An 18,222-nucleotide genomic window follows, 5' to 3' on the forward strand; every position below is an offset into this window, starting at 1 on the left:
AGATACTTTCACAGAGGTGTACACGCCGGTGAGCACTCTGCTGTATGGTTTTCGTAGATGAAGCGTGGATACGCAAAATTAGCAAAATAAAACAATTTATCGTAAAATTTTCGGTTTTCCTTGCAAATTTTTAATAACAAGGCCAGATCTACTCTCTATTAATTGATGTTCACAGAAGTGTTCGCTCACCATCACGCGCCAGTGGTCACTTGGGTGTATTTAGACGAGAGCGCGTGTGAGCGATTCATGCGAAGAGAATGTGTTTCACTCGCGCCAGCTGCTTTAACCACAAGCACACACTCAAATGCTGTCTATTCGTCACTGAGAAGAAGTGCGCTTTCCTCTTTGTGCGGTGCTTCGTTTTTTGCATCCTTGGTGTGGCAAAAATCTGACTCTAGCCTGTATCACTCTGGTGAAATGCCATCTCTGCGCACAGCGAGCGACACGGTTTTACGCTAACAACTGGCATCAGCCCTTAAAGCTTCAAATCGTTTTATGGCACGTTTTTGTCTTGCTGTCTAGCAACAACCTACCTTAAGCATGCTAGGAATAGGACTGAAACGTTAGCTTTAATTTTGCTTCTATTTATAGATTCGCGTGCTTCCAACAGCTTCGCTTTTGCATCGATTGACCAATCAGAGCGATGCCTCTCTTTAATACATCGCTTGTTCCTTCAAAACCGTCGACTATGGCAGGGAAATCCGATATGCTGGAGATTTTTTGCAGACAAAATAGGACACTGCTAGATATTAATCAACATTTCAATGATATACAATTCAAAATACATGGCTATGAACATTCAAATCAATACGTAGAAATATTTCCTATCAAATGATGAAATAATATTAATAATTGATACAAAACAGACTGAGCTGTAAGTGTTTAAAACCTGACCACATTTCTACGTGTAGTTTTTCTTGAGTTTCTGATTTGCACCCATATATAGAAAATAAAGATGTGTTCCACATCAAAAGTTTGAGTGACAAGCGTTTATAAACACACTCTCCTACTCAGTGCTTGAGCGGAAAATACCTAGGTATGAAGCGAGAAGACTAGTGTGTGATGAACAGAGAAGATGTTTGGTTGTATGGTACTAGTCGGGCGACGGCCAGGATGTAGACCATGTTCATGCCAAACCGTGTTTTAGAGCTGTGTCTATCACAAGGTTCAGGATGGCGGAATGGTAGCGCGCGTGCACGAAATGCATAAGAACGCAGGTTCGAGTCCGGTCTCTGAGCATATCTTTCATAAAAAAAATCATCTTTTCATTCATTTGGCTTCTCCAATATATGTTTCCACTCAGTCATTGCAAAAACTGAAATAATTTGCTTTTTTTTAACAATATATACTTAGTCTACGGATCTAGACTACAATTCCTATCAAGGAGATTAATTGAAAAAAAAATCAAGCTTACTTTTTGTTCAGGAAAACACCAGCTGTCACTGCACACACCTTTAACCTCAATCAATTGTGACGGTGTACCGAAAAAAAACAACTTTTTTAACATCAAGCTACCACCGTTCGGTGACAAACCCGCATCCTTCGCCGGTTCACAATTTTCCGAAAATTTCAACTTCTCCATCTGCGACATACACACTTTCTCTTTTTTTCCGCTCCAGTCTCCGATCAAGAAAAGACACAAAACAATGATGTAGTTCCGCTAACGTATCAACTCAGTATCAACAAGCGTCGCGACGCCGCACCGATGGGAAAAAAATGATAAATTACCGCCGGCTCGGGAGGCGATTCTCCGGGGGCCGATGATTATGATTGATTGTTTTAATATTTCTTCCAAATAATTCAGCAGTTCTCAAACTTCCGGCCAACCGGAGCTGGTAAGTAGGCAGACCAGGAGGTCCAAGACGAAAGCAGCAGCAGCTTTTCGTTGTCCGAGTTTAGAGTGATGGCTTTCCTGCTGCCGCTCCTGCTGCTGCTGCTGTTGTTGTTCCGATTTCCTTCGAGCCCCACTTTACCGGTTGTAGAGTTGGACGTCCGGGGATTGATCGATCGACTCGTCAGAAGTCTGTTCTTGGTCGGGAGATTTCCGTTCGTTTCTCTCGTCCGTCCGGAAACACGGTGCCTTGTTGGAAAGGCAAACGAAAATTAATCACCCGTGCGGTGCGGGCTCTAGGTAATTAGCGACGAATTTCTTCCGGTGGGTGCTGGGCGGGAGGGGGAAGTGGGGGGGGGGGGCACTGGGACCCCTTTTTGCCGGTCTGATTGAGGATCGTGACATTAATTTGATGAACTTTGCCGGTTGCAAATCAGAAGCTCTCTAACCTGCTCCAATTAGTGGGTAATGAAATTACCGGAAATTTCTTATCACTTTTATGATTCAATTCCGCTCAACTTTTACAATCCTTGGCGGTGACTGGCGCACATAAATCTGCACGCTAATTTGATGAAATACTATGCTCAAACTATTTCTTTCGGCTGTGAGAACTGTGAACTTTGTAAGGGTTCTTTTATGTCTAAGCAAAAAAGAACCACAAATTGAAATTCAGTACGACTTTTGATTGCGGCTAGAGAAATGCATTTCTCCGTGGGCTCGTTCTCTATTAAACTGGCTCTGCTTTAACATTTTCCATCGACTGGCGTGGGCTTCTTTCAGGCCATAAAATTCCGTGCCTGTCGTCACTGTTGAATCAGCATGCAGTTTGCGAGCTGTTCGAATGGAAACTTCCATTGCACTTTGGTTGGCTGCGAGTGGCGCGGGCCGATGGAAGCAAATGCATCTCGCATCCATGCAGCCAGCTCCAGCAGCATCGTTTGCATCTACGGTGGATTGTTGAACATTTGAACTCCTTCCTGCCTTGCACCACTGGTAGATCTTCCCTGGGCTCTGAGTCTCTGATATTGCCTCGGCACCAACCTACTTCGTAAGTGTAAGAGAATCCAATCTGTTGCAACGAGTTTTGTGTCGTACTTTACTGGACTGCAAAGTGGTATAGCCTTTTACAAGGATTTGAACCAAGCCTTTAACACCGGCAGCCCATATAATTTTGAAATCTATGTGCTACGGGTGCTCAGTAGATCGAATCCTTCGATAAAAATTAACACTCTATGTTTTCGCTCTTGGAAGAGATCGAAATTGGTGCCGGGCTTCTGAATAACAATTAATTTTGAACGGCCGAAAGCCAACCAATGAAAATTATATATTTTGATTTAATGTCGATTGTCAACTACAAAGCTGATGAGCTTCAACTGAACTTAGTATCTCTATTGTACCCATCCTTCGGTAATTGTAATTGTTTCAAATTATTAAAGAAAATAGTATTGATGCTTTGGTCATCCGATTCCAATTGAACAGAACTATCAACTCAGTAAAGACTGTCCCAGAAAGTATGAACGCAACCAAAAACCACTGCCATTTCGTAATGGTTCAGAATCTGTCAATTTTTATGGCTCCGCCCTGTTGTTCACACTCTTCTCTAACCGCTTGTGCAGTTGTTTATTCGTTTTCATTAATTTGTTTTGAAATGCGTGGAATTTCAGCAGAACAACGTCGAAATATTGTGTACAAATGGTGCACAAAACGCGGACTGTCACTGAGAAAGATAGCAAAAATGGAAGGAGTAAGTGAAAAAACCATGCGAAATGCAATCAGGAAGTTCGGCGAGGATAACACCTCTAAGGATAAACCGAAAACGAAAAAACGGTCCTGCTAACCCTTAGTTGGATAAACGTACATACTGGAGCCGTTCGAGCAAAAGAATGAGGTTTTAGTTCGGGATGTGGTTCTTCGTGCTAAAGAACGTTTGAATCTTCGAACATATAAGAAGCAGAAACAACCAAAACGTAGTCCGAAACAGAAAGCATCGATCAGGCCGAGGGTTCGAAAGCTGTACAATACGATTCGTGCTGGAAATTTGAACTGCATAATCATGGACGACGAAACCTACGTGAAACTCGATTACAAATCCTTGCCGGGACCACAATATTATACGGTGCGAGAAGGGCAAGTGTTAAACCAATCCGAGACATCGATTGAAGTCGAAAACTTTGGTAAGAAAGCTATGGTCTGGAAAGCAATTTGTAGCTGCGGTAAGATTTCGAAACCCTTCATCACCAATGCTTCAATGAACAGCGAAATATACATCAAGGAATGTTTACAAAAACGACTTCTACCCATGATTCGAAGCCACAAGGATCCTGTTGTCTTCTGGCCAGATCTTGCTTCTTGCCACTACTCGAAATCAACGGTAGAATGGTATACTACCAAAAATGTCACTTTCGTCCCAAAAGACATGAATCCACCAAATTGCCCACAACTTCGACCAATTGACGAATTTTGGGTATTAACGAAGGCACATCTTAGGAAACATGTCTCGGCAGCCGAAACCATTCAACAGTTCGAAGTCTGTACGGAATTTAATGAGAAACGTTCGCAAGAAGGTGCGCCAGTTAGTCTACAATGGCTAAGTAGCAAATGTTGAGAATAATATTCTGTTGTTGTAGTCTGATATTATCAGTATATCGAATAAAATTTGAATATCTAACACTTGTAAACTATTTACAGCGAAATCAAAGTACGTCCATACTTTCTGGGACAGTCTTTATGCATTCAATTTCATTCTAAGCCTGAAAAAGTAATGTTCTTTTCTAAATAAAAATAATTAACATTATTCAGAATTCGAGAATCCTGAGAAAATGCCAGGAATAATGTTTGAACATGCAAACCATTGCCGGCGTAGCCACATTAGATATTTTGTCGTGAATACGACTTTACTTTATTATGGGGTGCCTTTTCAAAATTCACCCTCTGAGAGAGTGATAAGTTTTTGATCGTGAATATCTCTTTTTGTATCTAACGAATCAACATAATTTTTGCTACATGCCATCGGAAATATGATCACAATTTTATGATAAAATTTTCAGTTGTTTGACATAATCTCAAATAATTCAAAATAAACTTTTCTGAAATATTTGGTATAAACAAGTATCAAAGAGGATAATTCATAAGGCGCGTTTGCCTTTCTCGTATTTTGAAAGCTCATAGCTCAGTGATCTGTGGAAGGATTTATAAAATCTAACTACCAATAGAATCGAAATTTTTCAACTTAAACGTGTATAGCAACAGCATTGAAGTATTTCAATAGCACACTATTGAAAAACCTGTCTCATTTGACCCATGTCAACACCAGCCAATCAGAACGCGTTCTGAGGAAGAGAACAAAATATCTGCTGCTAAACAACAAATCGTTCGAGAAAAATGTTCCGACACGTGGTGAATATCGCAGTGAGTTCCTAAATTTGGTCCTTCTGAAAGGCAGAAATGAATCCCGTGCAGCATCCTAATAGTTTCTTTCAATGAAATGCAAATCCAAAATGAAATAATAGACATTAAAATTCTATATGCGGCTATTTTTATACCCGTTAGGACCGCCCATTAGTGAAAAAACTAAAAACTACAAACGAAATCAGGTAAAAACAAACCTCTCAACAAAAATTGAATCGGTTTGGATTCTATCGTCACTGCGAGCAGATGTATTTTGTGTCGTTTGCAAAGCTAGTTTCGCTTCCGACAAGAGCGATTACGTCACAGCTGCCAGTCATTTGCATTGGTGAAACAGCAACGGTGGAGAGCATTACACAAAATCAGCCGTTCTAATGGCTCTAAAAGTTTTCTAAAGAACTATTAGGATTTCTTGCTCGAAAATGGAAGGGAAATATCCTCAGTTCAGTGCAAATCTAGTACTTGAGGCAGAAGGTTAAAAGTGATATCCAGGTAGAAAATTGGAGCTACTAATTTTGAATTAAATACATCCGGAAAGAAATCCGGTACTGCTATCATGATTTAAAAATCATGAAACCAATCAGTTTAACTTCTCATGATGTCTCATGCTAATTTTACATGATTTTTTTTAATCAAAAGGATTCGAACCAAGAGCAATAAGTCTTCTCTCATGAAAAGCAATCATGGTCAGAAAATGCGTTACTTGAATGTATTTCATTCTAAACTCGTAACTTCACCTTTCTACCCCCCTTTTGAAAACAAACTTTTGCAAAACTTTGATATGAATTTTGTTCTCACGAGGTTTGAATCACAATTTTTGTTCTTTTCTCACGCAGTTCGTCTGAGTGACTTCTCGTATCCGAGTCATATCACGTCCATATCTGGTCCAGGCTCAGAATCGAGATGGTCAGAACCATTTTCAAAATTCGAATCCAAAATCTTGTTCAGAATCCTGAAGACAGACCCAGAATTCAAAATTTTAGCGAATAATCCAAGCCCAGAGTTACGTTTCTGTATCTAGCTTCAGGTTCAGAATCAAAATTCAGTATCAAGTTCCAGATTCACGATTCTGGTGCATTCCCAGTATCTCTGTCAAGTTTTTTGAGAAAAAATCTTGTTTGGAATCCTGAATCCAGCTCCAGAATCCTGCCCCAGATTTAGATCCAAAACCTTCATCGAGAGTTCGAGGCAAGAAATCAGGTTCAGGTCTAGAATCCGAATCCATGTTCGATATCCAAGTATAGATTTCTGTATCAAATTCAGAATCTCTGCCAGAATTCTGGTTTAAAACCCGTGTCCAGATTCAGTATTCAGATCCAGAAACCTTGCCGGATATCCAAATCCAGAGTCCAGGTTCAGAATTCTGGTCTAGGTTTAGAATCTCTGTCAATAATTTAGGTTCAAGTTTAGAATTGAGGAATTCTAGAGAACTCAGGTTCAGAATTCAAACCAGGCTAACAGTCCAAGTGCAAAATAGGTTCAAAGTTTAATTTCGGAAACTCTGCCAGAAGTTCAGAAAACAGTATTCTGGCGCAGAATCCAGGTCCAGAATCTAGGTTAAGGTCTCTGTTCAGATTCACAATCTAACTCCATGTCTAGAATCCAGATCCATGTTTCGAATATAATTACTAAATTCTGCCTCAAGTTCAGAAATCTTGTGCAATAGTTCAATATTCTTATCCAGTGTTCAGGACCAGAATCCAGATCTAGATATCGTTTAGTTATTACTGGGTGAGAGAACTTGGGAGTTTTCCTAACAATCGTAGAACCAAATAGGGTAAGGGCTCCCTATTTCATCTCAGCTCCAATTTCCATCTCATTCCTTTACCTCATAACTTTGAACATTAATCATATCTTTAAACGTACCTGAACAAAACTGTGGAACATTTTAAAACATTTATTCTAGGTTTTGCCACACTTTCCAATTGCAAAAAAAAAGTTAAAAACCTTCAACGATCGCTTTTTTCATTTAAAATAAACTCACTTTTTGATTTAGGAACCACTTTCGTCTGAAGTTTTACAATTCACCATGTTTATGTATATTTACTAATCGATTCGTCTCAAAACATGATCACTACTTCACATAATTACACCACTATTCAATGTTGGATGACTTTATAGTAAGTAATGTTCACCTTCCACTTGTTTATTCAACGATTAACGACTTCTGAAATTACCTGATAAGCACTGAAATCAATGAAAAATATTTGCACTTGATTCACTTGATTGCGCTTTGTTTTCATCCCATTTCGTATCGCAAGGTTGCCAAGTTTTCTCATAACGTTAAATAAAAAAAAATATTTTTTCTTCTTTAAATTATCATCAACAAGTATTTTTGGTATCCGTGACATTAGTTTAATTATATCATTGATATTTATATATAAAAAAAACTGTTTCGGATTCTAATATTACCAAATAGAGCGTGTTAAATAATAATCAAATAACCATTGTGGCAAATCTAGTTGCACTGGTTTCTTTCCGCTATACGTCACCATAACACTGTTAAATGGGGGCTACCACGTTTGGCATAAAGTCGTTTGGCATAATGGTTATTTTTCAATTTTTTTTGTGTTTCATCGGCTGTGCACAGAGATGCCAGATATTTTCATAGAAAATATGTGTCTGCTCTATCTGTTTTCACTAATAAGTACTGTAATCAAATACTAATAGATACTCAGAGAGAAAAGTCTAACGTTTTACTTCTCACTTTTTATGAATCTTACAAATCTGTATTAAATTTAGAAAATCTGTAATCTGATTTACGAACGCGAATGCAAAAATCTATACAATACAGACAAATCTGAATTAATGGCATCTCAGATTTTGCATTTTATTTTAAGAAGGGCTAATGCCTAAATAGTAACAATTCTTTTTTTGTTTTTTTAAAGTTCTCCAAATTAACTGCAGAGTAAAATTTTAAATTTGAAACGAAAGGTAATAAAAACGATCCAAAATATTTTAAACGTCGAATTGATTCCAAACTGTTTTTTTTTTGAATATCGTGTGTTGTGTCATAGTTGGCATTAGACCCTTTTTAAGGAAAATTCTGACATTTTGAACCTGAGAATGTAATAGTGCAATATTTTGGTTTTGATTGCTGTCGCCATTGCTAATTTATGGGATGAATAAAGGACCAACGATAGGATGAATATAAAACCTTTGAGATGAAATTAGGAGCACAGTAGTGAACATATCAGAAGTGTTTTTAGCTGATTTTTTAATTATTATTTTAATTTCCAAGAAATGTGAATCAATTCCCAATGTGGAGCAAGGCCAATTAAGCAGAAATATGAAAAAAATCGTAGTGATTTTGGTGGCTGAATCAGGTTTTTAAGGTAACGTCCTTACAAATGAGATGAAATAGGGAGCCCTTGCCCTACTAACAAATGTAATACACCCAGTCATGCACATCTTTATCACCAGTCTGAAGTTATGACTCAAAAAATGAAAATAATGAAAACCAAAAACTGGCGCCATAAGCTTTCAGAGACAGTTATAAATCTGTCCGTAACCTTCTCCAATTTGGGGAAATCGTTCTGCCAACTGAACTACTGTGGATGTTATGATACATAACTCAGAGGACTTTCCGCTAGAAAAAAAAACTTGGTATTTGATCTGACTGTGCACGGTCGGTTAAGTTCACATTTTTGTTAAATTTCGCACTAAAAAACTTCATTCCTGTACCAGTCGATCTCACTTTATTGCTCCGGTTAAGCAATGCTAGGTGAGGTTTTGTTGTTGTTTTGCTTGCTCAATGTTTAAACGATAGGAACTTAAATTTCTACCGCGTTGGGATTGGGAAGCCAATTATTTTTGGTATCATTTTTATCTATTTTATTTAAATATTGAGTTAACTGCAAAAATGATGAATGTCGCAGAATTGGTGGGCAGTAAAACGAATAATATATTTAAAATGGGCATTAGACCAAAAAAAGTACGGAAACCAGTGTTCTAAATAAACAACTAGCAAACAATGAATCAGATTGATCAAATTACAGTCCGGAATGTTGCATCAAAAAAAACTACCAACTTCAAACTTGTTACCACCGGAAAGCTAATCGGCTCAATTTCCTCTTCCTCTTTTTCCAGATACATCGCCGTGACGCAGCCGATCAAGTACGCGAAGCACAAAAACAGCCGCCGGGTGTGCCTGACGATCCTGCTGGTGTGGGCAATCTCGGCGGCGATCGGGTCACCGATCGTACTAGGACTAAACAATACCCCGGATCGGGTGCCCGATCTGTGCGTTTTCTACAATAGTGATTTTATAGTGTACTCGTCGCTAAGTAGTTTTTATATACCATGTATCATAATGGTGTTTTTATACTGGAATATTTTTAAGGTGAGTTCTAGCATACTTATGTTACAGTAGGTACTTCGCACACAGAGCACACATCCGTTTTCAACCAACCAATCCGACCGACCGCATTAGGCGGCATGAATTCCGTGAATTTGTTTATTTGTTACTCTGTTGGAACAAATAAACAGTAGATTGTTCCACTATTCTCACACTCCCGCACCTCCCCATCAAAAAGTGTAACAACAAAAACTCGTCGGCACTGCAACGAATGAGGCTATTCCATCTGTGATTTATTCTCCGGTGATCTGATTCGAGCGTAGAAGCAACCAGTTTATTTATGATTTCAAATTCTATTATCGTTACGCTAGGGATGTGCGCCAGAATATAGTTTGTTGTGTTGTGAATGTGTTGCCAGCACACAGAAAGAATTATGTTGATTTTCCCACTGAGCGCTTGCTCAAATTCACATGTGAGCCACGGTTTTGCATGGGTTGTATTGAAATTGAAATTTTATTATTCATAAACTATCATTATAACCATCGTCGTTCTCGGCGTCGTCGTCGTCGTCGTTGTCGATGCCGCCATTAGAAATGCTACTGCGCTCTCTCGTAGCTCAGAATCACGCCAAACGATGTGGGAATAGGAAAGTTATAGGCTATTTATTATGCGGAACTTGTCGTGATGTGGCGGTTCGCTGTAATGAAGGATGATACATCAAAGTAAGCCTTGGAATTGCGTTTGCGTTTGCGTTCGCGTTCATGGGTTTGAAGGGTTTCGCAAGGACACGCAGTTTTTGAATTGATTGTGTTCTGCATTGAAAATCACCGGTTTTGATAATAATGACTTCGGAATTTTTAATCGCGTTCTTATCTCGGAGGCTCTGACTGAGGGTCTGTTATACATAGGGCCTTGATTTGATGGATGTTGATGTTAAGCTCGTTTCTTTCAGAGCTTGAATGTAAGAACTTCGGTTGGATATGTATCTTGTGTTTATGAAATTTGAATTAAAAGTTCTAAAAGTTCGAATAACAGGGACTGGTTTGGCTTAAATGGGATACGCCGTTCATGAATAGCATTCCAAGCAGTCCATTTTCAAGTCATTTTTCACGCTTGAAAACTCGTGCCACACAACCGAACGAACTTCTAAGCTGCTTCTTGAATACATCGTTCAACTTCCATGCATCGAGAAAGTTCACACAGAACCGGTGTACTTTGGAGCAGCAAGAAAGTAGGTGTTTTAAGTACTTGTGGAAATTATGGTCAGGTGACCTGACTCAGGTCCCACGGTTTAAAATTTCGAAGGAAAAAAATTCTTGTTTCAAAAGTCTTCATTCAAAACAATGGCGGAAAAAACTTTCAGAAAATTTTTGAAACTGATCCTATGTAGTAGGTTTGGTCGTTTATGACTATGCAAATTTACTGGGCTGCTTCGATATTGACAATAGTAGTCGAAAAATCTAAAATCAAACTTTCATAAATTTCTCATGAGAAAGTATCCCTACACCGTGAGAAGCGAAGATCCGGTAAAACCGCAATTATTATATTCAGCTTTCAACTAACTAAGATTTACAGAATTTTTTTGACTAGTTGAAACTGTTTTGCTGAAAAAGCGGTGTCAGAGAAAATTGACTGCACTGAAAGTGGTAGAAGCTGGTTTCTGCAAAATTGACATACCAGCATCTCGTAACTCGTATGTGACTAGAATCTTCTGTAGATACTATCCCCACTGCCCAAATGTGACTTATGAAGGTATTGACTGAGAAGCATTTAAACAGTTTTTGTTTACTAGGTTGTACAATTTGCCATAGCAAAATTTAGGTGATGAAAACTTTCTCATACTGAGCAATTCCATATTTATTCCAAGGTCGATTAAGTTTTGTGTGTTTTTGTTTTAATTTGACTCAAATTTTGCAGTATTCTTTGTGATCGAAGAGGACAATTTGCATCATGCGTCTACCATTTTAACTCTAGCGTTACTTTTGAGAAGAGTCCAAACAAACAATCGGGGAAACTTTTCAAAAAGCTATATTTCTTGAACGGGTGTATAGATTGATTTGTTTTTTTTTTTTTAATTTTTCCGCACGGCTTTTACATGGTTCTCCGAATTAACTCCTGCTGCATGCGCCAAAAGGATAATTTCTCGACCATCTCACGCGGTCCATATAAAATGAACGCATTCCTGCATCGAACATTTTTCTATCACAGTTATAGATGAATCATTGGCCAAGTGATCAAGAATACACTTGAATGTTTGTTAAATGTACAGTCTTTCAAAATCTTGATCAAGAGGTTGAATCAAAGACGTTGTATTGGACGGTAAAAAAAACTACTTGCACTTGTGGATGTTGTATTGCAGTATGTCCAGGAGCGTTGTCTATCAGGTCCGTACCCAGGATTTCGTTTCGGGAGGGGCCCAAAGATTAAAACATAATGTTACTGAAGATTGCTTATGTACCAAGTGTGATTGCCGAAAATTTGACAGAAGCTGCTATATTGCTATCTATATTGTATACAACATTTTCAATCCGGTAGAAGATGCTACAGGAACTCGAGTCTCTCAATGCATGAACCGTGAGAGAATTTCGCTACATTTCTTAGCTCCACTTCATACTCTGAGTATTTCACGGTCCTTAAAAAACATTACAGTCTGATAATGATCGTTGCTGCGTGGAATTTCCCAAGAGAGAATCGCAAGTTGACAATTATCGCAGAAAATCGAATCGATGATTCAACTTGATGATTCTCATACTAGGTTGCAGTATTTCAAAACCCTTGTGTGGAGCATTCACAGACATTTTCATAGACACAACTTATACAAAGTTTATATGCACATAGTTAGAATAAGCGGCAATAGTCAAACGATTCTATCGCAATTATCAACTGCCTGTATAGAATCGAATCGGGAAACGAAAATAAGCGACTGTTTGTTGCTTCAGAGAGAAGCCAGGCACGTTCTTCTCGTCTCTTGCTGTAGAAAGACTTTGAATAATTATGTTCATTGGTTTGTTTGTTGAATTAGTAGTCTTAATGGATAACACGAGGTACAAACGGCTAATTTAAAACAAAGAAACCTTTGATAATTTTTGTGCAAACTTATGCGATGGTTCACCAAATTCGAATAGATGCTGGACTTTGGAAAATGTTCGGATACGTGCTGTTATAGGTTCATGGAGTCCAGATGTAGAACAGAACTTGAGTTGAAGTAGACTAGTCGAGCGTAGAGAAGCACGGAAGTCAAAAAGAGCTAATATCTTTGGAGAGTTAATTTTCCAGTAGTGGGAAACGAGCAATACAACGCTTTCAAACAATGAGCGGTTCCATGAAGTCCCGGCAAATTTTTGCAATAAATTCGACTTGCCTCGTTGCTTTGGAAATTAATGGTGATCGATGTTGATTGAAGATAAGTCTAGCATCCAACAAAACGCCAAGATCATCGACAAGTTCGACTATATCAAGTAGTTGTCTATCAATTTGATAGTCGAATACTATGGGATTGGTTTTACGATGAAAAGTAATAACTTGACATTTCACGGTACTGATTATTAAAACGTCTCGTCGACACCAGTCTACGAAAATATCTAGAAGCTCCTGAAGATGGACACAATCTTCAACACCACCATACAGCTTCAAGTCATCAGCGTTTAAAATAATAACTCACATGTTTAAGTTGCGATTAAGAATGAATCTTTATTTAATCAGTTCGTTAATTTATATCCTATCCTCTCCTAGTCTAGCTAATTAATTTTCTTTACTTTTACAATTGGTGAGAATCTAGGGGGGAGGAGTTTGAACGTGCAGTATAAGTCGGGTTTAACCAGTGGGATTAGTTGTATCGAGTCGGCCATTGTATACTTTGTGAGTAAGAGAGGAAATAAGCTTCTTGATGAGAGTGAGCGGGTGTGATACGGAGAGGAGCGGGCGATAGCATGTTGGGTTATTCTCGTGAGTGTCGGTTTGAGTTAGTGTGCGTTCTTGAGTTACTGTTATTCTAGGTCGTGCCGGTTGGTATTCAATTGTGGACATGAGGGCGTCAAGAGAAGGGGAAGTGACACAGTAGGTCATGTTTATTTTGAATGTTCGACGATGATATAACAATTTGAAACTTGATGCTTCCTTGTTTCTGCAGTCGAAATTTATGTCTACGTCGTTCCTTTCTTTGGGTCAGCGTAAGTTGCCTTCATGTAGGTAATGTATTTGTTTTATGTAGGTTTCTAGGTTTTTGTGGAATGGTGTTTTTACTGGATTTTGTCAAGTGCGTGTGGTCTGGGGTGTGAGAAAGATTTAGTCTTGAATATTCATATTACATGGTCTGAAATGTGTGATGAGATTTAGCTTTGAATATTCCTATTACATGGTCTGAAATGTGTGAGGAGATTTAGCGTTAAATGCTCATATTACAAGCGTAAACCAATCTGCATCCAACTCCAAGTAGTAAAGCAGCATCGTTGAAGAACAGTACAAACAGTAGTGGGCCAAGGTTACTGCCCTGAGGAACACCCGATGAACGGAGAAGAAGTACAAGAGCCAAGCTGCATACGTAGTACTCTGTTTTACAATTTTGTTATAAGTTGTTTATGTTGATCGGAATACTTTTTTGTGCATTGTCTTCGATTCATATCAGCAATGCTTTTTCCATCTTATCGATCCGAGGAAAATGTGCGGTTATTCGTTTACGTCACTTATACCATTTTATGTACGGAACCAGAAGTGACACCCATTTGATCTTCATAATTCAATAACAGCTTTCGAATGAACATTGATTTTTTAAAATCGGCTAAGCCAACTTTGAGAACACTGAGGCCGTTGTGTGTATATGCTTGCACATATGCACTTAATTTTTTCGGAGATGGCTTAACAGATTTTCACAATCCAAGATTCTTATGAAAGGCCATATTTTCCCATAGAACGCTTTCAAATTTTATCCGGTTCCAAGTTGCGAAAATGGCCAAAATAAGCACCCCATGTTTTTGTACATGGTTTAACCGATTTTTACAAAGGTTTGTTTGTATGTGTGTGTGTGATAAATATTGTTAATCACTTTTCTCGGAGATACCTAAAACGATTTTTACAAACTTAGACTCAAATGAAAGGTCTTAAGATACCATAAAAATATCCCAATTTTTATTCGGATCAAACCCTTGATTCCGGAGGTAGGGTGCTCAGTGTACCAAAATTCAAAGTGTTCCAAAATTCAAATCATCGCGAAGAAACGTAAAAAAATTGTTGGTCATATTAGTGTATGGTTGAATAAACCGAATGCCGATATACAGCTTTCGGTTCCGGAGGTACCGACAATAGTATTCAAATGTGATACAATTGAGCTCATTAAACTTTCTCACATATGATTGAACAGATTTTCACTAACTTAAATTCCAATGTAGTACATCAATTTGTTAGTATTATGCAGTAGAAATCTTCAAAACTCTTTTCTAAACTTTTTCAATTTTTTTATGAGAAAAGCATAATTAAACCACTAGGTGGGTTAAAACAGGTACATACCTGTATTTTCGGAACCGGAAGCTAATGAAGCCATGCTTTTCATTTAAATCTGAGTTAACGAAGATCGGTCTGACCGTTTATGAGAAATCGAAGTCATCAACTTACCATAACTGCTTGATACGGCTATTTGAATAAAGACTGTCCCAGAAAGTATGAACGCACTTTGATTTCGCTGTAAATAATTCACAAGTGTTAGATATTCAAATTTTATTTGATATACTGATAATATTAGACTACAACAACAGAATATTATTCTCAACATTTGCTACTTAGCCATTGTAGACTAGCTGGCGCACCTTCTTGCGAGCGTTCCTCATTAAATTCCGTACAGACTTCTTGGCGACAAGTTTTGACACTTTTTTTTAATCTTTTTCGAACTGTTGAATGGTTTCGGCTGCCGAGACATGTTTCCTAAGATGTGCCTTCGTTAATGCCCGAAATTCCTCAATAGGTCGAAGTTGTGGGCAATTTGGTGGATTCATGTCTTTTGGGACGAAAGAGACATTTTTCGAGTAGTGGCTAGAAGCAAGATCTAGCCAGAAGACAACAGGATTCTTGTGGCTTCGAATCATGGGTAGAAGTCGTTTTTGTAAACATTCCTTGATGTATATTTCGCTGTTCATTGCAGCAGTGGTGATGAAGGGTTTCGAAATCTTAAGCGGCTACAAATTGCTTGCCAGACCATAGCTTTCATACCAAATTTTTCGACTTCAATCGATGTCTCGGACTGGTTTAACACTTGCCCTTCTCGCACCGTATAATATTGTGGTCCCGGCAAGGATTTGTAATCGAGTTTCACGTAGGTTTCGTCGTCCATGATTGTGCAGTTCAAATTTCCCCTCGGCCTGATCGATGCTTCTTGTTTCGGACTACGTTTAGGTTGTTTCTGCTTCTTATAGGTTCGAAGATTCAAACGTTCTTTAGCACGAAGATCATTTGATTTCGAATTGCCCAATTTTTCGGCCACATCCCGAACTGAAACTTTTTTTGCTCCAACGCCTTCAGTATACATTTATCCAAGTGAGGGTTAGCAGGACCTTTTTTCCGACCCGTTTTCGGTTTATCCTCACCGAACTTCCTGATTGCATTTCGCACGGCTTTTTCACTTACTCCTTCCGTTTTTGCTATCTTGCTCAGTGACAGTCCGCGTTCTGTGCACCATTTGTATACAATGTTTCGACGTTGTTCTGCTGAAAGTCCACGCATTTCGAAACAAATTAATGAAAACGAATAAACAACTGCACAAGTGGTTAGAGAAAAGTGCACACAACAGGACGCAGCCATAAAAATTGACAGATTCTGAACCATTGCGAAATGGCAGCGGTTTTTGGTTGCGTCCATACTTTCTAGGACAGTCTTTATATTTGGTTTGATTTTTCCGTGTCATGTATAAAAACACGCTCCAGAAAATGCAATTCTGATACTTATCAGCTTGTAATTTCGGAACCAGAAGTCGTATCCAGATAAAAATTGATAGTGTTATATGGGGTTGTGAGAACTTTCATTTAAAATCAATAAACAACCATAATTGAACAAAGTTGCGATGACCAAAACAAATAAAGACTTTCATTTGAGTTTGTGAAAATTTAATGAGCGGTCTCTGAGAAAATCGAGTACACTGTTATAGTTTATTTTGCACATTTTAATCCGTAACTCCCGTTAATTATGTGCAATTATATGTTCACTAAGCAGCATTGGCGGGAAGTCTTCTGTTTCAATTTGAAGAAAAGTGCAGCTGAAGCGCATCAAATGATTGTGGATATTTATGGTGATAGTGCTCCAACTCATAAATCATGAACGGAATGGTTTCGATGTTTCAAGAATGGAGATTACTGCATTCGACGACAACAGTTGGTTGCATTACTCGATGAAGATCCGAGTCAAACGCAAGAAGAGCTAGCAGAATTATCGGAAGTGACTCAACAAGCAGTTTTTGTACGGTTTAAGTCCATGGGACGGATTCAAAAGCAAGGCAGTTGGGTGCCTTATGAACTGAAACTGAGGCACATTTGAAAGGCAATTTTTCACTCGCGAGCAGCTGACTTAAAGGCAACATAAAAAGGGTTCTTTTTTCACGAATTTTTACTGGGGATCAGTGCAGTAAAACTTCATTCAATTCAATTGAAACCGAATGTGAAACACACTGACGATTACTCTATTGCAGTAACACAAAACTTTCGCTGACGTGCCAAACGGGTAACATTTAGTTATTCATTAGTTTCTCTTCCATTCGAAGCTCAGTTTTACCACCGTCACTTGATCTCTTGTAGTAATGAAACATCTCCTTCAATAGTGTGACAGTGGCTTGTAAATATTCGAATTGGTTCAAGAAAATAGATGACAAGGTAAACCAGTCATGATAGCTGAAATATCAATTACAGAATAAACATAAATTAATTGATTCCTTCTTCAGTTTTAATTTCTAATACTTTGAAACACATCTCATTACATTTCAAACAGTTGAAAATTATCGATTTAAACTGACCGGAGAGTTATTTTGGTTATCGAGTTGATGTCCATGCCTATTCATTCTAACTTGCTCACTACCAACAGTGAAGGCAATGAAGCAAGTAGACTACTTAGCGCTTGGAACTGAGCAAGCAAAACTTTAAGTGACTGGGTACGGTTACTCAATTAACGATGAATTCTGGGAACTTAACTTGAGTATGGCGATACTATAACGAGCGATCGGTGTAAGTTGACATTGATTCGTTTAAGGCATGCATTACGAGAAGAACGTACGGAATACAAGCAAAGACACGATCAAGTTATTATCTTTCATGAGTTCGGCCTCATGGCGCAAAAGTCGTGACAAAAAATGCATTTTTGACCCTAGAAAAAACGGACCGAATGAATTTGTAGTCCCAATAGAAATCGATTTACGAAGTGTTCATGAGTCGAATCTGGATTATGAAATATAAAATTCAGATCGAAAATGAAACTGGACAAACGATCTTCCCTATTTAGTGGTGATATTTTTTTCGTTAACAAATAAAAGATCGATTTCAATCAAGTTTTTGATATACGACTGTTGAACCCAATTAATAGAGTAGTGGATCACCAGTGCAGACATTGTACCAGAGTAGAATTAGATGCATATGGAATGACAAAAACTACCAGGATCAGCCCCATGGGGTTGCTCGAGCCGTTGATGTGGAACAAGGCAACCAAAATTTCCAAAGATTGA

General features: G+C 38.4%; 1 protein-coding gene across 3 annotated transcripts in view; it reads left to right on the forward strand.

Moving 5' to 3' along the window:
* LOC131432793 (dopamine D2-like receptor) overlaps positions 1–18,222 on the forward strand; it is a 763,103-nt gene that overhangs the window by 684,647 nt on the left and 60,234 nt on the right. For all 3 annotated transcript variants that reach the window (XM_058599309.1, XM_058599310.1, XM_058599311.1), the window contains exon 5: positions 9,326–9,578. In XM_058599309.1, coding sequence (XP_058455292.1) covers positions 9,326–9,578 — 253 coding nt within the window. The remainder of the gene's footprint in view (positions 1–9,325; positions 9,579–18,222) is intronic.

Source organism: Malaya genurostris, chromosome 2 (genome assembly GCF_030247185.1).
Source record: "Malaya genurostris strain Urasoe2022 chromosome 2, Malgen_1.1, whole genome shotgun sequence".
Classification (NCBI taxonomy): Eukaryota; Metazoa; Arthropoda; class Insecta; order Diptera; family Culicidae; genus Malaya; species Malaya genurostris.